We start from the raw sequence: 23,238 nt of genomic DNA, 5'->3' as shown, positions 1-23,238 counted from the left end.
GAAAATAAAGGGAAATCAAAAAGAGCCTATATTGCTTGGGATGAAAATGAAGTCTCTTCATCAAGCTCCTCATCAAGTGAAGATGAAAAACTCAATGTGTTTAATGACAGAAGGAGACGATGATTCAAGCAGCTCAAGCAATGTAAGTTCTTGTGCTTCCTTAAATGCTGAAAACTATAGTCAATTACTTCAAGTTTTTAAAGAAACTCATGAAGAAGCTAATCGATTGGCTCTCGCAAACAACCGATTGAAAGGGTTGAATAACTGGCTTGAAAATAGAGTCAAGACTCTTGAAGAAGAATTGGAAAAGTCAAAAACTGATTTTGAAAATTTTGAAATGCATTGCAAAAATTCTTCTCATTTGAGTAACTCTAAAGTTTGTGAAAATTGTAAAACTCTTGAGAGTAAGATCCACTATCTTGTAAGAACTGTGGATAAACTTTCAAAGGGTAAATCCAACTTTGAAACTATCTTGGCATCCCAAAAATGTGTTTTTGGAAAATTTGGTTTGGGGTTTTATCCTCAAAAAGAGAAAAGTGGGATTTTAAAGCCTTTTTCAAAACTGCCAGAAAAACAACCGATTGAAAGATCGAAACAACCGGTTGTTACATGCTTTTACTGCATGAAAAGAGGCCACTCAGTTAGATTCTGTAAAATCATGAAATATTTTGTTCCTAAAGGTATTATGAAATGGATTCCCAAAGGCTGTGAGGTGTCAAATGATAAAATTGAATCAAAAGGACCCACATTTGTAAGAGGACCAAATCTTGTTGCTTGAATTTATTTGTGTTGTAGGGATACTAAAAGAAGCATGAGGTCTTGAGTTATCTGATCAAGCTTTTGGAAGACAAGGAATTTGTCTGGAATTGAAGTAAGATTCTATACCAGCTCAAGGTGTCTTGAAAGCCAAAAGAAGCACTCTTGATCATAAATAAATGACTCATTGAAGGGACTTCATAACAAAAGGATAAGACCTTCCTTGTCTTTGTTTTCTTTTTCTCTGTTATAAATTCATGCTAAAATATTCATCTATGTGTGTATACAATTACATTTTGATTCCTCTCTGTTTTTGTTTTAAAATCATGAACATTGTTAACCGATTGTTTTTTCGAAACAAACGATTGTTTCTTCTCTGACAACACTGCATAAAAATTGATTTGATTTCTTTATGCACTCTATCTGTTACAAATTTCGTTTTAAGGGAATTATGAGTCAATAAAGCAGTAATGGGGCCTGATTTGGTTAAGAAGAAAATTGCTTCTTGTCATAAAAGGAATATGTACTGACTAGTCCCCGTGCGTTGACTAACCACTGGTAATGTTGGTGCCACGTAAGCGGGTCCCACGAGCAGCGCGGGCCAGTACTCCGCAAAGCACGTGCGCTAAGGAACCAAGAGTGGTCAGACGTCGATCATCAGGATGCACCGACTTGCCACTAAACAGTGTGGAGAGGTCGGACATCGAGAATCCAAATAGTAGAGATGGGCCATGAGAAGTAGATCCAGATCACACACCAGTTATCAGTAAGGGAGAAGCGTAGATCACGAGTGCCCATGCATGTAGAGTGGATGAGGCGTTCAGGTGTGACACAAAGTATAAAAGCCACTGGAAAGATATGGTCAACAACGACCACGATTAGGGGCGAGATGCATGGCACGTGAACAACTAGGGCACTCTCAGAGGCGGGTGACCCCATAGATCAGGTCCACGAGGAGGCATCCAGGTGGTCATCCCGTCAGAGGTTGCACTCCAGTTAGGGACCCCATGCACTAGGTTATCCTAAGAGTAAGATAACAACAGTGCTGGGCCCACCCACCAGAATGGCCCGTTTCAGGTAAACAGGAAACCCTAGTTTTCAGTCTATAAATAGTAAGTTAACAGGCTTGGCCAAGAGAGAATCCTCTTGTGCCGTTACACACACACAAGAGCAAGAGTACACAGTTTTTTGGTGTTTCCTAGCCCTAGTACTGACTTGAGCATCGGAGTGCAAACGGCCGCAAGGGCACTCATTGTCTTTGTGTTTCAGGTGTTCATCACAGGGAAGGCATATGCGAATGCAAAGACTCTGGACGTGAGTGTGACGTAGACGCACGAAGGCGTTTCGAGTCAACCGGCAGGAACATTTGGCGCCCACCGTGGGGCACGATACAAAACATTGTCCCACCAGCAAGAACCAGAAAGGTCCAAGAGATGAGAAGTACGAGGCAAGGACCTGCTGCACCAAATGGGGGTGAGGGCCTCACCCTGTTGTAGGTTATGGAGATGATGCGAGCCCTTCAGGAGGAAGTGGTCGTATCAAGAGCATCAGGTACCTTGTCGTCAACGCCTCATCTGCTTATAATATGTTGTTGGTAGGCCAACGCTAAACAGGTTAGGGGCGATGCCGTCGACAAGGCACATGAAGATGAAGTTACCGGACCTGACGGGGAAGGTGATTACCATCAAATCAGATCAGAAGAAGGCCAAACGTTGCTACGAGAATAGCCTCAAGACAAGGCGAGGGGTGTCCATGGTCACTAATGGACCACCGTATGCTGAGAGAGTCCTCTTGCCCGAGGTCAGCCGCCCCAAACCCGGCAGGCCGTAACAGAAATCACCCGCGAAATCGAATCTGATCCGTTTGGCAATTCTGGGGAAAGAGAGATTGGAGAGAGAATCTCCAACCTGAGCAACACCCCCGGCTAGACAGCACGAACCCCGGTTGAGAAGATCGTAGAGTTCAGAACCGGGATCACCGGTGACGATCAATTAGACAATCGGTTTGGGCTCCGAACAAAGGCAGGGTCAGTTTCAAGGTCTTACGCCCAGGGGAAGCAGAGTATGGTAAGAGCCTGGAGAGAAACTTCAGGGGCCATCGCACCCGCTCTCCCCCGAGTGGACCAATTCCCTCATGAAAACAAAGATCTTTGGAAATGAAGCGCGCATGCTTAGGCGTTGAAGCAGGGCTCGGTTCCTCATACACGGAACGCAGCCAACTACAAGTTTATTTCAGGAATATTGTACGTGGTATTAGAGGACACTCTTTTTCCCTTACAAGGTTTTTTAATGAGGTCCCCAGATAATTGAAGTATTTTTTCGAGTTATGTACAATTCAGCTAAGAACTTGTTTCCTTGCGTTAGAGGTCTTGTGAGCGGAGAGGTAGGTTCGCGAGAGAACACCTCCCCTCTCAAGTGAAAGCGCCAAGGTTGAACGAAATAGTTCGCCAGATAAATCCTCCTCGCCTCTGAGCGAAGCTGAGGTCAGTTAAGTATTTGTTTGCCTTACGTTAGAAGTCTTGTAGGCGGAGAGGTAGGTTCGCAGATAACACCTCCCCTCTCGAGTGAAAGCGCTAGGGTTAAACGTAATAGATAAATCCTCCTCGCCTCTGAGCGAAGCTGAGGTCAGTCGAGCAATCATTTTCCTCGCGTTAGAAGCCTCGTGGTTGAAGAGGTAGGTTCGGAGAGAAGACCTCCCCTCTCGAGTGAAAGCGCTAAGGTTAAACGTAATAGTTATCAGTTAAATCCTCCTCGCCCTTGAGCGAAGCTGAGGTCAGTCAATAGTTAAATCCTCCTCACCCTCGAGCGAAGCTGAGGTCAGCTACGAATTAATTTCTCTTGTGCTAGAAGTCTTGCGAGCAGAGAGGTAGGTTCGTAAGAGGACACCTCCCCTCATGAGTGAAAGTGCCGAGGAAAAACGAAACAATTCGACAGATAAATCCTTTGCGCCGTTGAGCGAAGACGAGGACATTTAAGAGTTTGTTTCCCTTGCGAAGAACGCTAAGGCGGAACAGCCCAGTTCACGGTGAAAACCTCCCGTCACAGCAAGGGGAACATGCGACAGAACATCCAAGGAAATATCGCGGTGCCAGACACCACGATAGGAGCAGTGATAAGAGTCAAAACGCAATTTAACATATAGAAATGCAACAGATGAGTTCAGACAGTAAAAGTAGCAAACAAATAAAGGAGTTTGTGCGTCAATACAAGTCAAAGAAGGACCCTGGAAACAATTTTCCCGTTATCAACCATGTTCGACGCGAAAAAGGGTGTAGTGTCCACTTCTGGATGCACACAAGCAATTTGAGCAAGAGCATCCTTGAAACCCTCGTCATAAGCATCCAGAATGTCTCCAGTCAGGTCAGCCTCAGCTTCCTCAAACCTTTTGGCTTGCTGACGAAACTCGGCTTTCGCCCGATCCAGTTGCACCTCAAGATTGGAAGACCTTCGTTCAAGCTCCGTAATCTTGGCTTTGGACACCTTGTCGTCCTCTTCCAACTCAAAGACCTGAACCCGCAGGGACAGGACTCTCGCCTCCAGCGTAGTAACCTCTTGGCGCTTGGTGTGGAGAAGCTTCGAGAAATGGACTAACTATTCTCTCAGAGTCGCCTCGCGGGCAGAAAACGAGCGAGATGTCGAGGAGTCCCCAGATTCAGCCCTGAACAATAGGACGTTGGACTGAGCGAGAAGCGCCTCGAAGTCGAAACCCAGTTTCTCCCTAGTAACAACTCCATCTAGATCCACAGTCACCTCTTGTTGAAAGCCCTTGATGGCATGTTGGAGGACAAGGGGCAGAAGGAGTAGAGACACCAGTCCCGCCGAGACCAGGGAGCAGAGAAACACCGGTCGAGCGACCACGGGGCGGGGCAGAGCGGCCGGAGGATGAAGAGTGTGAAACCGTCACCGGAGTAGGTTTGGGTTTTTTGTAGATTGGCCCCTCAGCAGAATCCTCGTCTGACTTAATCACCACGGCTTTATGCCGGCAAGAGAGGGAAGTGGGAGACGATTGAATGACCGGAAGAGGGATTGAAACCCCAGGATTGGAGGAAACCGGCGAAGACGCAGCGGTGGCGAGGGCGCGAGCACGAGCGTGCTGAAGAGAAGTGCCCACGTCCCTAGAAACCCCGTGAAGACGAGTGAGAATATCAGTTAACTTGGCTCGTTTTTCCTCGGTTAAACCCATGTCTGCACACAAAGTTCAAGAGATATGAAGATAAACCACGCGAGTGTATGGAAAGAAAGCACAAATGCAACGTTACAGTAACCAAAAACAATATCTCCCAGAGTTTAGGGTTTCTTGAATAAAAAAGAAAACCCAGAAACAGAAAGTGGTTGATACAAAGATTAGGCAAATGAGCGGTTATCCAGAACCAGTAAGCGGGAGTGAATGAAAGTCAGTGTTCATACCTGTAGGTTATAGCAAAGAGAGAGCAGAAAGGCGTGGAAGAAGCGCACGAATGCTTGAGGAAGAAGGCGAAACGATCAAAGAGTTTCAGAGAATGATGTAACAAGCGATTTGATGCGCGCGTTTTCCAGTGTTTACAGGAAGACGAAGAAGCGTAAGCGATGTTAAGCCCTAACCGTTGATCAAGACACGTGTGCACAGATAAGACAGGCTTGAAAAGACGTCACTTTGGCGCCGTATTTACATCCTGTCGCACAGAGCCACATAGATCACCCAGGGCAAGGACTTAGCCTCTTAGCTGAACGAGTTACAACTCGAGGCTGGGGGGCTTGTGTACCGACCAGTCCTCGGGTGTTGAATAACCACTGGTAATGTTGGTGCCACGTAAGCGGGTCCCACGAGCAGCACGGGCAAGTACTCCGCAAAGCACGTGCGCTAAGGAACCAAGAGTAGTCAGACGTCAGTCATCAAGATGCACCGACTGCCACCAAACAGTGTGGAGAGGTTGGACATCGGGAATCCAAACAGTAGAGATGGGCCACGAGAAGTGGATCCCAGATCACACACCAATTATCAGTAAGGGAGAAGCCTAGATCACGAGTGCCCATGCATGTAGAGTGGACGAGGCGTTCAGGCGTGACACAAAGTATAAAAGCCACTGGAAAGATATGGTCAGCAAGGGCCACGATCAGGGGTGAGCTGCATGCATGGCACGTGAACAACTAGGGCACTCTCAAAGGCGGGTGACCCCAGAGATCAGGTGCACGAGGAGGCATCCAGGTGGTCATCCCGTCAGAGGTTGCACTCCAATTATGGACCCCACACACTAGGTTATCCTAAGAGTAAGATAACAACAGTGTTGGGCCTGCCCACCAGAAAGGCCCGTTTCAGGTAAACAAAAACCCTAGTTTTCAATCTATAAATAGTAAGTTAACAGGCTTGGCCAAGAGAGAATCCTCTTGCGCCGTTACACATACACAAGAGCAAGAGTACACAGTTTTTTGGTGTTTCCTAACCCTAGTACTGACTTGAGAGTTGGAGTGCAAACGGCCGCAAGGGCGCCCACTGTCTTTGTGTTTCAGGTGTTCATCACAGGGAAGACACAAGTGAACGCAAGGACTCTGGACGTGAGTGTGACGTAGACGCACGAAGGCGTTTCGAGTGAACCGGCAGGAACATAATATATTCCATATCTTGGAAATTCAAGTGCCTTTATGATTAGTCAAATCAGCATGTGTTGACCATGTGATTTTCTGGTAAGGGCTGACGTGATTCTGTGCAAGACTGGACCAGATTCCTTTTCTTGAAGACTGAAACCCACTGTAGCGAAAGGATCAAAGAGGATTTTTGTTTTGCTATAAAACCCTTTGCAGTTGTTTTTCTACACAAAAACAACCCATTGACATATCTCTTGTTGCATCTCATATCTTCCTATGTTTTTTTGTCTCTCACATTCTGATTTCATGGATTCCACTCCTCCGTCATAAAAAAGAATTAAAATCAGAGTTGTAAGATCAGGAGGACGTCTTGAAGGCTGGTTTTCAGGAGACAATGAATTGATTGAGAAATATCGCTCTGAAACAAGTAGAAAAGTGATAAACAATCCAAAAGTTGTCTCTTTTGGCTGGTTGAAGAGCCAAAAGCTGGATGATGTGAGAAGGCTTCTTAAAGAACAACTGCTGAAAAGGTTCTTAAAGATGAAAGAGAACATCTATCCGGATCTTATTCGGGTTTTCTACACTAATTTAAAGTTTGAAGGTAACAATCTTGTTTCTCATGTCAAGGGTGTGGATATGGAGATCACTCATGAAGTTTGGGTTGCTGTGACTGGCCTAAAGTATGTTGGCTTGAGAATCAATAAAGGAAACATTGGTGTGGTGGAAGACTTCAACAAAATTCAATATTACAAAAGTTGTTTGAAGAATCCTCATGCACAAGTAAGAACATGCTCGGTTGGAGGATTGAAATTGAATGAAAGGTTGTTGGCTCTCATTGTCACTTGGATTCTAACACCAAGAGGGAGCAACCATTCTGTTCTAACTGAGGAAGATCTTGTCTACATATACTGCATAATGAGCAAAGTCAAGATTAACTGGATTTATAACATCAATGAGCACATGCAAAAATCTATGAGGTTAAGTGATTATCATTATCCTTATGCTATCTTGATTTCTAAATTCTTAAACTATTTTGAAGTGAACCTTGAGGATGAAACATCTGAGTTGGTGAAATCAACATTTGAAGTGAACAATGGATCACTAATTAAGATGGGTTTTACCAAGATCAATGGAAAATGGGTAAGTAAGGATGGTGAACATGGTGGTTCCTCAAGTGGCTTTCATGCTGAACATGGTGAAGATAATCAAGAAGCTGCTGAAGGTGCTGATATGGATGTTCCAGATGAAGAACAACCTGCTATTGCTTTTGGTGCTGGGACAAGTGCTGGACATCAAGGAGATATAACTCCTTCAATGTCTTCCTTTGAGAGCTACATGGTGAATAGGCTAGATGGCTTTGCTGAAAACCAAAGGAATCTTCATGATCTTTGTGTGTCAAATTTTCAGAACTTTGATAATAGATTTCAAAGCATGGATACACGTTTTCAGACCCTTCATGAACAAATTGAAGTTGTTCATAATCAGATTTTCAAGCTGCAGTATGGAAAAGAAGATTAAAGAAAAACAATTGGTTGATTTCATGAAACAACCGATTGTAAAGCTTGGAAGTCAAGACTTTGTTGTTCTTTCTATGTTTATGTTGCTTTATTGTGGACTATTCTGTTTTCATCTCCTTCAAAAGTCTATTTGTGAAGACATATAAGGGGAGAATATGGTTTCTGTGTTGCTTTACAAACTGTTATAACTCTTTAATTTCTGTTTTTAAGTTATTTTTGCTTCTGCTGATAAAAACAATCAATTGAATCGAGGAAACAACCGGTTGTTTGTTTTGGCTGGTTTTCTGCTTTTTCATTTATGCTGAAAACTAGTTGATGTATGATCACAACCTGCTATGAGAGATGCTCTGGATTGCATAGTTTTTTGTTTTGCATGTGTAGTTTCAGATTCAATCAAGATCAACACAAGCAACCAAAGATTTGTCTTCATCAAATAGGGGGAGATTGTTGATCAAGAGTGATCAAGTGCTTTGAAGAATCCAAATTCAAGTGTTTGATGAAAGGCTGGTGTTGTTGCTGTTTTTGGGAGGGATCTGGGAAGAATAGAATGTGATCCACTCCTTTGTTGAATCTAAAACTTATGTGATTTAAAACCTTTTTGAAATCAAGTGTTTTTCAACTAAGTGAAAAACAACCTGTTGTTTTGTCGAATCAACCGGTTGTTTTACTCTTAGGAGTTTTTGAAAAGGTTGAAAACTATTTTAATTTGGTTGACTTAACTGTCAAACCAAACAATCGGTTGTTTCATGGTTTCAACCGATTATTTCTTTGGAAATCCTAACATAATTCAGTTTTGAATGATTGAATGTGCTTTAAATGTTTTTCAACTGAATACGCTCCTTCATTAATTGCTTTGACCAATCTTTGAAAAATATAAATGGTTTGTTTATGTTTTCAAACAAGTAACAAAAACAAATTTAAGTTTTTGAGGAGTGTCAAAAATTGATTCTAAGATTTGAACATTCATATCAAGCTTTGGGTTTTCAAAGAGAGTGGAATAAGATTGCAATTGTATTGATTTCAGCTTGTATTGTGAACAAGTGTAATCCCTTCTAAACCTACTATATTTCTGGTGTTGTGTTGCCAACGAGTGTTGTGTGTTCTTGAGGTGGTCAAGATCAGTACTCTTGGTGTGTTTTGCGAAAGGGAGTGTGTTTCTTGAAGGGTTCAAGGTCACTACTTTGGTGGTTTGTGTTTTGTAATCTGGTTTGATTACTTAGTGGATTACCTAATGGTTTTTTGGGGACTGGATGTAGCTCTTGGCTTAAGAGTGAACTAGTATAAACAATTGGTGTATCTCTCTCTTACTATGAACTCATTTAAATTATGTTTTAAGTTTTGCTGATATAAACAACCGATTGTTTCGAAGAAACAACCGATTGTTTTTCTGTTGCTTTGCTGTTTAATTGCTTATATTCTTGGCTAACTTGATTTCTGTTATGGATTCACACAAAAAATTTTGTTAAACCTGATATTTTTTTCAAAAACCTCTCTTAAACAATTCACCCCCCTCTCGTTTAAGGCCATATATTCTAACAAAGTTTTATAATATAATTACTATTGTAGTGAGAATATACTTCTCAACTTCACTTACTCTATGTATAAGATTTAATGTAAACTTTCTTTTAATGTTGAGCTATTATGCATTTGAAATATCTTTTGGCATCCTTAGGAAAGTGTTACCAACTAACTTGCCTCTATTGACATCAAGTTATGAGGATGGCATATGCTGTGTGGAGAATGTGATTTAGATTGTGAGACCAACTTGAAGATAAACTTTTTTGAAGTGCTCCATTGTTGAGAACTGTTGGATGAAGAAAAGATAGGGGGAGAAAACTGTGGTCTCCTTGTTGAAATTTCTAGGGTCTATGGTACTTTAATTTTGCTGCTGTCATAAGCTCTGATACACCATATATTTTTGCTGCAATTTTGATATGGTATCACAGGTTAGTTGCTGCAATGGTGCTGCTACACACACACACTCGTATTCAGGTTTTTCTCCTTAAGGAATGAGTTAGGAATCATTGATTCACGAGCTTTACCTTAATCTATGCTATTTTTATCCCTTCTTACACTCTATTTGTGAAGACAAATAGGGGGAGAAGTGGCTTTGGGGTTATAATAATCTAATTCGTGAAAGAACGTGGTTGTGGCCATTTTTGAATTGCACTAACTTTTTCTGAGTTTGGGGAGACACCTTTTTCTGAAATTATACGACCCAAGTAATTCACTTAATTTGTGGCAAAACTGCACTTAGTTAGCTTAGCGAAAAAAATTTATGTTGTAAAACTTGTAAGATGGTTTTTAAATGCACAATGTGATCTTCTAAATTAGAACTATAAATACGAATATCATTAAAAAAATGAGAACAAACCGACGTAGATAGGGGTCTTAGAAGATAATTCATATCTGCCTGAAAAGTTGAGGGTGCATTAGTCAAGCCAAAATGCATGACCAAAAATTCATAGTGGCCATCAATAGTATGAAATGTTATCTTCTGAGTGACTTCTAAAGGAGTAGAATTTTGTGATATACTAAGTAGAGATCTCTTTTAGAGAAAACTGTAGCTAAGCCTATTTCATCGAGCAATTCATCGATGGTAGGAATAGGGAAGCGGTCACGGATTGTGACTGCATTAAGGGCTCTATAATCAACACAGAAACACCAATAGCCATCTTTTTTTATTAGGAGAATTGGTGAGGAGAAATGGTTGGTGTTAGGCTTAATAATGCCTTCTTGAAGCATATCAGCTATGAGTTGAGTGATAACTTCTTTATGATGGTGAGGGTTGTGATACAATTTTACTCTGATTGGTTGGGTATTGGGTACAAGGGAAGTATGATGGTTATGGGGTCTATGTGAGGGTTCCATGTGGTCTTTGGAATATGATTTGGTGGTGCCTAAGGATGGCTTGAATTGTAAGGGGAAGGGATGATAGGTGGGATAATGGGTTATGTATTTTATTGTCCACTGAATGTGGGTGAAGATTATGGTTTTTAATGGAAAGAAGGTGAAAGGAGAAAAAACAATGTGTAGATAGGTATTGGCAGAATTCATGATAAGTAGTGGGGGAAGGTGTTGGTGTAGAGGTGGCTTTTAAGATGATTTGTTGGTTTTGGTGTGTGAAGGCAATACTTGGGATAGAAAAATTAGCCTTAATGGGTCAGTGTGCTTAGCCAGTCAATGTCCAAAACCACATCAACCCCTTTAATGGGCAGGAGATAGAATGGTATAGTGAAAGTAGAGGATTGGAAAGAAATGTTAACTAATGGTTAGATTCTTTGGCCTTAAATGAAAGCTCCATTTCCTACCATCATCGATAGGGGTAGGCTAGGTGTAATGGGTAGGTTTAGGTGTTGAGCAATGCAAGGTTGAAGAATGTTATGAAAGTTGCCTGAATCAATTAAAACTATGACTGGTATGTTATGAATTATTCCTGTAAATTTGAGGTTTTTAGGAGAAGTGTTCCTCGTTAGGGCTTGGGAAGACAAGTGAAAATGAATGGTGTTTGAGGCTTCTATTGTAGGAGCCATGTCTTCCTTTGCGTCATCAAGAGGTTCTAAATCATCCAATAAGAGTAGAAAACGAGAGGTATTACATTTATGCTCGGGAATGAATTTCTCATCGCAATTGTAACATAGTCCAAGGGCACGTTGTTCCTACATTTGAGTAGTTTTCAACCTTATGATGGGTATGGTTGAATTTGGGTAAAGGTGGGTAGTGGTCTTATGAGAGATTGTTGGTATTGATAGGTTGGGAGGTTGGGTGGTGTACTATGTTTGAAACCAAGTGGGTTTCTCTTTGGAATCCTTGATTTTATCTTCAATGAGTTTTGACAGACCAATGGCTTGGGATATAAAATAGGGGTTCAAAATGGCTAATTCTCTGTGTATGTCTGGATGTAATCCAAAAATGAAGCAATTAAGTATGGTATCCGACGTTAGACCCATTATGTAGTTGCATAGTTTTTTAAATAAACCTTGATACTTAGTGACTGTGGTGATTTTCTGGAGTTTGAACAATTCTACTTGGTGGTTGGTGTATGTAGAAGGGCCAAAACGAAGCTTTAAGGCTCCAGTGAAGGTGGGCCAATTTGAGATGAGGTTGTTGTGGTGTAACCATTTAAACCAAGAAAGAGCATCCCCTTGCATGTGAAATGCAACCATGGATAAACAGCGGTCTATAGGTATTTGATAAAAGGAAAAATATTGGTCAACTTGAAAAAGCCAATCTAAGGGTTCCTTTCCATCAAAAGGAGGTAAGGTAAGTTTGGGTGGTCAGAGAGTAGGTGTTGGCCGGGTTTGGTATTGTGATTGGGATTGTGCTATGTGAGGGCTGGTCTGGTGGTTAACACTATTTAAAGGTGCCTGAAAATTTGTTTCTTCCTGTAGGGGTGGTTTGGGATCTAAGAAGGGAATGGAAGATACCTGATTCATGAGAATGGTGAGGTTGGATTGGAGTTTGTCATTGCGTGTCTCCAATGATGTTTGTCAGTTGAGGTTCTCCTCCATTTGAATTTGAATGGCAGTCAAGCGGTCCTAGATGGTGGTCAAGACTTCCTCCAAGTCCTTGGTTTGAGGTTTAGGAGGCATGAGGAGGTATTGAAAGCACCAATTTGCTAGGCTTTTGCTACAACTACTCTAAAAATTAGGATATACTCAAAATTCACATACCTTTTCATATATGAGTGAATAATTTTAATAGGAGATAAGTGGGTCACATGGGCCTTATAGTACTTAAAATAAAAGAACTTAACCTATGAATTATTATACTAACTTAAAATCTTATCCTATTATGAAATTCTTAATCCACTTTAATTGTTTTATACCTTTCTCGTGCATTGAACTTTGTTATAATAATATCTCAGAGTCAATATTTATAACATTTATTTCGATATTAATCCTAATAAATTAATTTACTAAGAGATAAATGAAAATATTATTCATATTATAAAGGATATTAATATCATAGACGTGATAAAAAATAATATTGAATGCAATATAACGATAAGGTAAAATAAAATAATCCAAAGAAAAATTGAAAACGGAGACAAAAAAGAAGCAAGAAGGTTAAGAAACAAATAATAAGACAGAAAATTCTGTTATTTGCCATTATTATGCTTCGGGACGTGTTAGATAGAGTATTTGTCTTACAAATGTGTAATATTGCCTTCTAATGTGCCTATGTAGTCCTATTTATAGGATTACAATATAACATTTAGTTCTTTAAAAAATAAGATAACTTTCACTCTGCATTGATTTTGCTTTAATTTATCTTTTGTAACTTCCCTATAACTGCTCCTCAAATTACTTATTCTATAAAAAATATTTTTTCTTATTTTTGCATATCCTTTAATCAAATATCCTTTAAAATCAAGAATTTCTCGGTCATCCTAAAAGATAGTGCAAAATATCCAATCATCTTTGTCAAGAACATAATTATAGAATTTGCCCTCTTAATTATATTTTTCCTACCCACATACCTCCAAGTAAGAAAAATATTAAGAGTTATTAGTTAGCATTTATTATATAAATGTATTGGAGGAGCATGTTACATAGCATTGGATTTGGAGTCGTCATTTTCAAAGTCCTTAACTACTCTTAACCTACTTCACATCAAACTACAACATTGTTTTCATCGACCCTCTCAGGAATCCACTGCCCCCATTATCTACCCCTAATCTAACACATTCCAACATACAAGGCCTAGTTTTGCATTTCCTATACCTTTCTCTCCAGGTAACAAACACCCAATTTCTCTGGCCATCTTCTTGTTCTTGTTTGTTTTGTTTCTACAATGCAACATTGATACTATCATGCAAATGTTGGTTCTATTGAAAAGAAGGGGGGCAATTAATCTGCATGAAGAATGTCACTGTGTTTGCATTTGATCAAGGGACGTGTGTATGGATGTTTTTGGCTGTTTTTTTTTGTTGGTTTTCTGCATGTGATATATTTGATCAAGTAACAATTTTTGTGATCAGAGACTGTGATAAATGGAACTTTTAAACAAGTGGGTGACTCAGTTGTGGAGATTTGTGGGGATCTAGTAATTGGACTGAGGTGGTCTTTTCATGTCTTTGTTATTTACGAAAAAGATATAAGCCTTTTGGAAACTGCGAGTGATCTAGTAAAGAGCTTTAACCTTGAGGAGTTAGAGATTTAATGTAAAAATACCTTTACTTTTTGTTTGTTTTTCTTTCCTGGTCTTGGCCACTTTTTATCAATAAGGAGGTTGGATTTGTTTTAATCGTTTTATCTTTCTTGCTCATCGGTAGAAACTTTGGCTTTCTTAGCTTTTAATTTGTTAGAATTTTTTTAGTTTAACCAAATATATGTATGATTGGCAGTAGTAAACATTACCAATTAAAGGCAATGTTAAATTCATGAGTGAGGTAAGTGATAACTTGGAGATTTATTTGTGATAATTTAATTTAATATATGCTTAGTGGAAAGATGGAGCCAAAATCTGTACTCAAGTACTATAAGAGATAGGCAAAGTTTCAATCGACGCATTTGGACTGAGTTAACTTCTGAATTATTTATCAACTTGTATTCTTTTCTGAGCTGTCCTTATTTGGTATCCAAGGTTTCTTTGTCATCATAAGTTTTGTTAAGAATAAGGTCAGGACAAATATTAATCATTTCTCAATATAGTGTGATATGTTGATCATAATGTTAGTTCTGTATGCAGATCTAGGTGCTCTGCCATCTTTACACATCTGTACGAGATGGCAACAACAACAGTGTCCAACTTTCCAACTGCAATGTCAAGACCCAATGTTTCATCACAAAGGTTTGCAAATGTAAATCCTGCCAATCTTGGAGGCAGGTTTAAGGTTGACTCATGTCATAAACTGGCAAGTGTTTGTCATGTTGCATCAACACAACCTCTCTTGACAATGACAGCAGCTGCTGTAAAATATGAAAAAATCAGGACAAATGCAATGTCCGTGTCTAGTTCAAACGATGAGGTTCCGGGATTGCCAATTGATTTGAAAGGTTTCTCATCTATTTCCATGAATGCTTTGTATCAATACAAGTTTGTAGGATGTCCAAACATCATATATTGGTGTGTTTATATTTAATCTATTCTGTAATCTTGAATTTGATTGTTTACGATTTTAAGAATATACGCCCTGCCCTTAATTTTCCTTCCCATAGTTATATGGAGTAATGTCAAAAGGTTGTGTTGTGACTCCATAGGCTCTTTTCTCTATTCAATAGTTTACTCATTCCAAAATCTACTTTGCTGAAAGTTGGCACACTAGAAAAGAAAAAGTGTAAAAAAATCGTTTCTCTTAGACAGTATCTATAAACTGTTGTCTGTGCAACCTCTATATGGTATAACAACTCAACAATAATGTCTTAAGTGTTTACTTTTTTCTCAAAATCTGGTATTGCCAAGTGTACCTTTTTTTTCGTACTGTCTTTTTTTATATCTTTGATTTGTTGTGCATTCCACTAAATGTTTAGTGATCTGCAGGTAAAAGGGCTTTCATTGCTGGTGTGGCTGATGACAATGGATATGGGTGGGCAATAGCAAAATCTCTTGCAGCAGCAGGAGCTGAAATTCTTCTTGGCACATGGGTGCCTGTGAGTAATTATTACAGATTTCGGTGTTGTGTATTTGTGCATTGTTTGCTTTTACCCTGATGTATCTTTGTGCAGTATACAAGTGGTCAGGTACTAACTTTGAACATTTTTATGCAGGCTCTAAATATTTTTGAGTCCAGTCTAAGACGTGGAAAATTCGATGAGTCACGCAAGTAAAACTTTTAAGTGGTTTTATTGATTTTATTTGTTAAAAAATGTGAGACTCACTTATTTTGCTAACAAGGAACTATTTTCATCTTTCAGATTGAAAGATGGTTCATTGATGGAGATTGCTAAAGTGTATCCTTTGGATGCAGTATATGACAACCCTGAAGATGTCCCAGAAGATGTAAGAGAGAAGTCCATAACAAATTACATTTACAAAACATATCATCTACTAATGTTTGTGGAAATTGTATAGGTGAAAGCTAACAAGCGCTATGCTGGAGCCTCAAATTGGACTGTGCAGGTATTCATTAACTATTCTGTCATCTGTATTTCTCCACCATTATGATACCCTTTCAATACTCTTTTTAATTTGATTTATCTGAAACGTTTGAATATATTATCAGTCTTGTTAAATTGTACATGGGTTTGGTGCCATAAATGTTGATATGAAAATTTTCTTGTGCTAAGATCTCTCCAGGGAGCATCTAATTGGATATCAGCTTCTTTTCTCATTTTCTTTTGAGCTAATGATTGTTAGCTAAATAAGCTATTAAGCCAAGTTTATTAAAGCTATTAGAAATAAATATCACAACTTACCAAAAGCATTATTATAGGTACTTATTTCAAATCCATATAAGGAGGAATTGTTACATATAACTAATGATCAATTCGAAGAATATTCCATATTTTATACACTTTAGAATACATTGAAGCTTTACACCAGATGATTGTATAGATCAATTTGTTGGCTGGTAAACATAGGTGGTGCCAATTCAATGTGGAGACAGAAATCATAATTAAGCTTTTTTATTCAAGAAAATTTTAGAACCTATTCTTAGTGGAGACAGGATATAGAGAAAATAGTCTAAGGTCATACAATCTATTCATATTTTAAGATCATGTAGATCTGAAGCTTGTAACCCAATAAAGAGATATATAATCTACTCTTGGATTTACATTTTAATAAAAGAAAAAAAATCTTTTTATATGTTTTTCCTCTGCTCCTTGCCTTTAATGAACATGTATAACCTTGTCAGAGTCAATACTAAAGTTTATTTGGGTTGTTGACTAGAAGCTCTACTGACTTATTCAATAAGACACATGAATTTAATCATAAATAAATCATATAAATTCCATACATGATGTAATCATCTACAAGATGAAGGGTCTTTTCTTTACTTTTTGTTGTTTGTTTTAAACTTCTATATGACCAATCCTGAGGCTGAAAACGTAATTTCACTCTGATTATTTCATATGATTCATTAATTACTTGATTTTGGTTTATCTTTTATTTTTTAAAGTTTTCAATAATGGTTCATGGCAATATTTGTTTGAAACATAGGATGCTTTGTTGAGTAGCCATTACATTGTGATCTGTATCTCAGTTTGTGAAGTGTAGAGTTACACTGTGATTTGATTTACCTGATAGGAAGTTGCTGAATGTGTCAAGAAAGATTTTGGAAATATCGACATACTTGTGCACTCGCTTGCTAATGGACCAGAGGTATTACAATAATGAAGTTTTTTGTCACCTCATGTCTTTTAGCTTTAACTGACACTCAACTTTGTTTTAGGTCAGCAAACCATTGACTGAGACATCACGTAAAGGATATCTTGCTGCCTTGTCTGCATCAAGTTACTCTTATATTTCACTACTCAAACATTTTCTTCCAATCATGAACCGAGGCATGTTCATTACTGAAAGAGGCTTGCCATTTTATTGCTTCATTGTTCCATCAGTTATTGTTTTTACCTTCATGTTTTGGTTGTAGATGGATCTGCAATTTCTCTTACATACATTGCTTCAGAGAGGATCATTCCTGGGTGTGTTGGATATGCTTCAAAGCTCATAAACTCGTTTATTTTGATCACATTTTTTTATCTAAAGTTTTGAAATTTCTTGTATGCAGATATGGTGGTGGTATGAGCTCCGCAAAAGCTGCTTTAGAAAGTGATACTAGAGTGAGTTTTTTTTTTCTTTTTTTCAAATTTTCAAATTATGTGCATGTAGCTTAACTTTCTCCACCTCCCCCCTTTTACCCTTTCGATATTTAATATATTATACCTAATGTTTTCTGCTTTTCCAGGTGCTTGCTTTTGAAGCTGGCAGAAAGAAAAGAATCAGAGTCAATACCATATCCGCAGGTATTGATGGCCTACCACTTCGTCAGCAAATAATTTTTGTTTGCTTTCCTTTTCTCCATGTAATGACACATAAATTCGTGATCTGAAGCAAGTGATGCCAATTGCTTGGTGAAGAAGGAAGTGTTGTAAAATATTTTTTGCTCTGGTCTTATTATTATGTTACCAAAACTGTTCATGTCTAATTCCCTCCAAATTGGAAATGTGTCAATAGCGGAGAATTTTTACTGCATTATATCTGAACTACATAATTCACAATTACTAAAAGTAGATCCAATTATTGTCTTATACAATAGCAATTGTCTTATCCCACTAGTGATCTCAACTTTATGGATCACATGATGCCATGAGGCTCAATTAAAAACCAAGTCTTTAGAGATATTATTCACCATGAAATCACTTCTAATAATTTCCTCTTGCCCTTTTTCATCTCTCACTACCCTCTTCACAGGTTAGGAACACCTAATAATTTCTCCTTCTCCGGGTTGATGGGGTGGTTAAAAAAATATAACTGTACCATACATTTATGCAAGTAAACTTTTTCATTGTTTTTTGCATGTCAATGAATTCAGAACAAATTGATAGACATGTTGACTTAAATTATTTTCAGTTGCATGTCAATGAATTCAGTGCAAATTGATTAACATGTTGAGTTGTTTTCAATGGCTAGGTCCACTGGGAAGCCGTGCAGCGAAAGCAATTGGCTTCATTGACATGATGATTGATTATTCATTTACCAATGCACCACTTCAGAAAGAACTACATGCTGGTAAAGTTTCACTTTGAGATTCTTCCTTTCTGAAACGACCCTTTTGCACCTTTTTACCTGCAACTACTTACATATTGGAGATTCTGTAACAGAGGAGGTAGGCAACACTGCTGCATTCTTGTCATCACATTTGGCATCAGGCATTACAGGTTCTGTTATATATGTTGACAATGGCCTTAACGCTATGGGTGTTGGAGTTGATAGTCCAGTATTCAAAGAACTTGACATTCCAAAGGAGCACCATTGAAATTGTGAATTAAGGTCCTTAGTTTTTCTCTAATACAACTTAGACCCTACGGCCTAGGATTCTGTAGAAAAATAAAAACCGTGAGGTGTTAGTTTTTACATTTCCATAAAATACCAAGCATTGTTTGAGCTTTGTTACCAATGTTTTTCATCAATTATGATATACTTTTCATCATCCTCTGCAAAATGTATGTTCTCATTTGAAGAGTCATACCTTGAGGAATGAGGATCTGAGGTGAAGTTATTTTAGTTCTTAAACAAAAACTTGAATAGGTGTGTTGAATTTTCTAATGACTCTATGCTTCAAATGTTTTTAACAAGGTCGTTGTACTTTCAATAGAGTTGTATTTAAAAATTGAAATCAATTTAAATTTCTCAAATTTTAAGGATTGAATTTCTACAATGTAAAAAAATGTTAACTTTATTATTTGAAAAATACAACTATTAAACTGTTATTAAGAACCATGAATCCTTAAGCAAGAACAATTTAAGAATCTTGAACCTAGCTTTTGGCCAACCTATCTTAGGTGATTCAAAATTAACATTCAAACCAATAACATCCTTCAATTCCTACACTAATCCTCAAGTAAACCTTACCTTTAGAACATCCAAAACACCTTCCAAAAAACAAAACACCAAGACCTTACCTATAGCATAACTTTCGTCTGGTTTATCCAAGAAACACTCCAAGAAGGCTTTAAGATTTCTCCAAGAAGGCTCCAAGATTCCTCCAAGAACTTGAGCCTTTCCCTCCAACTCTGATCAAAACCTTAAATATTACCCAACACAAGCAAATCACAACCTTCCATCACCTTCCATCACCTTCCAAACCTTCAAGAACTTCATCCAAGCAAGTCTAGCCCTTTTGGCGTGTTGTTCTTCTGATTTCTGATTGAGTCAAATATCGTATAGAGTTGCGTTGCGCTACCCGCATCCTTGTCAAACACTCATGAGGTATTTCACATTTTTTATGTAGAAGGAAGAAGAGTAGAGAGACATCTAGAGTTTTTTTTCTCATAATGGGCTAAGGTAAATAAACTTTCACTCACTGAAATATTATTTCTCAGCAAATGAGAGCCCTATAATCAAGGTTACTCTCAAGTAGGAGTTTTCTCAGCATCTTCCCATTTGCCCAACAAATTTAAGTCAGTGTTAACCCTATTTTTGAAAATCCACTTAAGGAATTTGGATTCACGCAACAAATTTATGTTGATTAACTAAAGTATAAATAGGGAGAAATGGTATTTGTTAAGTTAAGCTTTCTAATATTCAATGTCAATTTGAAATCAAAACATCTAAATTTTCTATAAAATTTACAATATAGAACACAACCTAAGTAGACTCATAAACACATATATCTATTCTATTCAATTTTCTTCCTCTACAAATTAATTTGTTTAAGCATTTTCTTAACCTTTCTTAACATTCGAGATATTATATCATCAATTGAGTTCTTTGTCTCAACTTCAGAAGTATAAATATCTTCTTCTAAAGCCTTCAGTGATAAATGTCCTTGTGTCTGATCTGAAGTTGTTTTAACGTAGACCTTGCATGTAACCCTTGTTAGACATCGTTATGGTCTCATTTTGATCTTGATCTTAGAGATGAACCTTATGACTTTTAGGATTCCTAAAAGCTCATCCCAAGTGACCTTCTTTAAGTTGTACGCTTCTTGGATGGTTGTGGTTGTCGGTTCTCACACCTATGGCATGTTATACAACAACTTCAAATTTATCTAAGCTTTTTGGAAGCTTTGTCCTAAAGCTTCTAGTTCGATTAGAATAATTTACATTCTTTCAAACATGTCATCAATATATTCACCATCATTTGTGGTGAAAAACTTGTATTGATGTTTGAGGGTAGTAGTCTTCCTTAGTAGCACGTTCTCATTTTCCTTGTAGTTTATCTTCTAGGAGTCCCACATCTCCTTAGATGTCTTCAACCTACTAACTTGTTTATATTTATTTATAGATAAAGCACAAATAAGAGTGCACTTAGCTTTATTGTTCAACTGCATGTAATTGAACTTTTCTTGTGTTTAGTCTTCCTCTAGAGATTTGATGTCGATGTCGATGTCTCAGTGTTGATGGTCCATAATTGATAGTGTGTGAATTTTATGTACATTTCCATTCAATATTTTCAATAGGGCTAGTCTTCTCCTAAGAATGTCACTAACCTTGTGAGTGATGCTCCCTAACATGATATGTCATTCCATCCTTGCCGTTATCATATATTTTCTTCTAATAATTGTTAGGTGTTCAACCCGTTAGAGGCCAAGCTCTAACATTAACTGTGAAAGCTAGGTAAAATACATAAGAAGAGATAATTGAATTGTATAATAAAACATTTCATAATTTCCACAAGATCCATGTATGATTAAAATAGTCAGATGCAGTTTCAAGTGGACAAACTCACTATCAAGATATTTTTGCAAATCTAGTTCAAAAGACCCTCTTTAAAGTTAGATGACAATTCAATAACAATATAAAAGTGTTGAGAGTAAAGAAAGATTTACGCTTGATATTTTTGTACTGGCTAGTCTATTAACTAAGACTCCATGTAATTCTTGATAAGCTTGATCATGTTTCACAAGGTAGACTATCATTGAAAATATAAGACAAGTATTTTATGAACCTCAACCACTCCTGGCCAAACAAATGAGTTTTGTTTAGAACACAACCACTCCTAACTATGACTGAGTATTGTTTGGAATGCAGACACTCCTAGGTAAACAATCAGGCACTGTTTGAAGCGTAAACACTCTTGGCTAAGCAACTGTGTATTGTTTGGAACATAGTCACTCCTAGGTAAGACTGAGTATTGTTTGGAATGAAGCCACTCATACCTTAAAAACTTGGTTATAAGAAGATGCCATTAGATGATCATAGGGTTTCTTCCTAAAAGAGGTGTTGTGTCTTACGATGTATACATGATAAGGATCATTCTTCTAAATAGATAAAGAACATATCATTGTTTATCAATGAGATGGGTTTCCAAGCTTAAGATTTCAATTCTTAAGTTTGTCTAGATTGTTAGATTCCTTCTTAAAAAATATCTTCTATAAATAGAGGTGTTGATATGAGTTAATTTGTAATTACACATGTTTTTATGTATTTCACTTGGATTAGAATTTTGTTTAGCAAGATAAGGTGATGACTCAGTGAAGATTGTCACTAGACACAAACTTAACCAAGTAGTTAAGTAATTCTGAAGGTTCTCTTTAAAGAGCAAAGAGAAAAGACACACACAATGACTAATGGCACACAGAATTAAGCATAAGAATTGGAAGAGAATTGACGAAATAATGAATGAAAATGAAAGAGATAAGAGAAAAGGAATTCTTAGGCGGATGAAGCATCAATGAAGATGGAAGAGAATCACGCCACTTGAGGAAGGAGAGCTCTAAGATGAGTGAGGAAAGGAGTCGCCACTTGCAGCATTATTTGCCAAGATAAGACTCAAATAACTTTAGAATACTAAAAAATTCACTCAAGAAAGGTTTCTTTACTTCAAAATTTAATGTGATTTACAAGAGAGCAATGCACTCTATTTATAGCCTAAGGTGCCTAGGTGATCAAGAGAGGCACATGGGAAATGGGTATGAATGAGCCGTTCATGGAGAGAGCCTTCTAGAATCTAGCTCAAAATGTGAAGCACATGGTGGGGGAAATATGGAGATCTCTTCTAGAAGGTAAGTTAAAAATGTGGGCTTGACACAAGCCCAATTTTATGCTATTTAAATCCTATTCTACCGAAATAAAAAGCAGGGAAAATAATTGGTGCTCAGGTCCAAATTTTTGCTATGCTCCTGGTAATCCTTTAAGGCATAATGGACTGTAAGTCATATGGAATGAGTCTGACTAGCCCTGGGTCCCGTGTCATGCTCCTAATCATCCTTCTAGAAGGCTGGGATGTCTTAGTGGATGTTTTATAAGTTAGGGTTTCATCATGCTCCTTAGGTTGGAGAGAATTCGTCCACGAATTTGAAATATCTGCAAAGAAAGGAGTTAGATCACTCACATGAAAAGAACTAGTCCCTAAATATGTGTTACATAGATCTAACACATAAGCATTATCATTGATCCTTTTAATGATTTGAAAGAGACCATCACCACGGGGAAGGAATTTAGATTCCTTTGAGTAAGCAAACAATCATTTCTTAAGTGAAGCCATACCCAATCCCCAGGTTTAAAGATAATTTCTTTACGTCCCTTATTTGCATGTTGAGCATACTTGCCTACCTTATTTTTTATTTGTCGCTTGACGTGTTGGTGCAAGGGGATTGAACCCTTACACAACCTCAAAAGAAGTGTGAGAAGTAGTAGAATCAACTACTCTATTATAAGCAAACTCAATGTGAGGAAATAAGTCCTCTCACACCCCAGGATTCTCGAAAATAAGGCATCTCAACATTTGTGACAAAGTTCTATTAACCACTTTTGTTTATCCATCTGTTTAGGGATGACAAGTAGTAGAAAACATCA

The 23,238-nt window shown here is 38.0% G+C and overlaps 1 protein-coding gene across 2 annotated transcripts; it reads left to right on the top strand.

Moving 5' to 3' along the window:
* Window positions 1-13,324: 13,324 nt before the first annotated feature.
* On the top strand, window positions 13,325-19,045 carry LOC137826002 (enoyl-[acyl-carrier-protein] reductase [NADH], chloroplastic). 2 transcript variants are annotated; one of them, XM_068631837.2, is made up of 13 exons: window positions 13,325-13,572; window positions 14,528-14,835; window positions 15,320-15,429; window positions 15,547-15,602; window positions 15,694-15,778; window positions 15,851-15,898; window positions 17,027-17,101; window positions 17,172-17,283; window positions 17,370-17,421; window positions 17,508-17,559; window positions 17,685-17,742; window positions 18,410-18,508; window positions 18,601-19,045. In XM_068631837.2, the coding sequence occupies exons 2-13, from the start codon at window positions 14,565-14,567 to the stop codon at window positions 18,753-18,755; spliced, it is 1,173 nt and encodes a 390-aa protein (XP_068487938.1). In that variant the 5' UTR covers window positions 13,325-13,572; window positions 14,528-14,564; the 3' UTR covers window positions 18,756-19,045. The 2 variants fall into 2 exon arrangements, with proteins under 2 accessions (XP_068487938.1, XP_068487939.1); XM_068631838.2 differs by having other exon boundaries at window positions 13,535-13,896.
* Window positions 19,046-23,238: the final 4,193 nt, after the last annotated feature.

The sequence above is a fragment of the Phaseolus vulgaris genome, chromosome 8, assembly GCF_051622355.1.
Source record: "Phaseolus vulgaris cultivar YP4 chromosome 8, ASM5162235v1, whole genome shotgun sequence".
In the NCBI taxonomy this organism is placed as follows: domain Eukaryota; kingdom Viridiplantae; phylum Streptophyta; class Magnoliopsida; order Fabales; family Fabaceae; genus Phaseolus; species Phaseolus vulgaris.
The sequence above is the reverse complement of the archived record's forward strand: the minus strand, read 5'-3'. Positions and strand labels throughout refer to the sequence as shown.

Bases quoted from the DNA above. Each gene is read 5' to 3' on its own strand.
- LOC137826002 (XM_068631837.2), top strand. From the start codon at position 14,565: ATGGCAACAACAACAGTGTCCAACTTTCCAACTGCAATGTCAAGACCC. The intron at 17,284-17,369 runs GCATGTTCATTA...TTTTGGTTGTAG, and splicing joins TCTTCCAATCATGAACCGAG to ATGGATCTGCAATTTCTCTT. The intron at 17,743-18,409 runs GTATTGATGGCC...TTCAATGGCTAG, and splicing joins AGTCAATACCATATCCGCAG to GTCCACTGGGAAGCCGTGCA.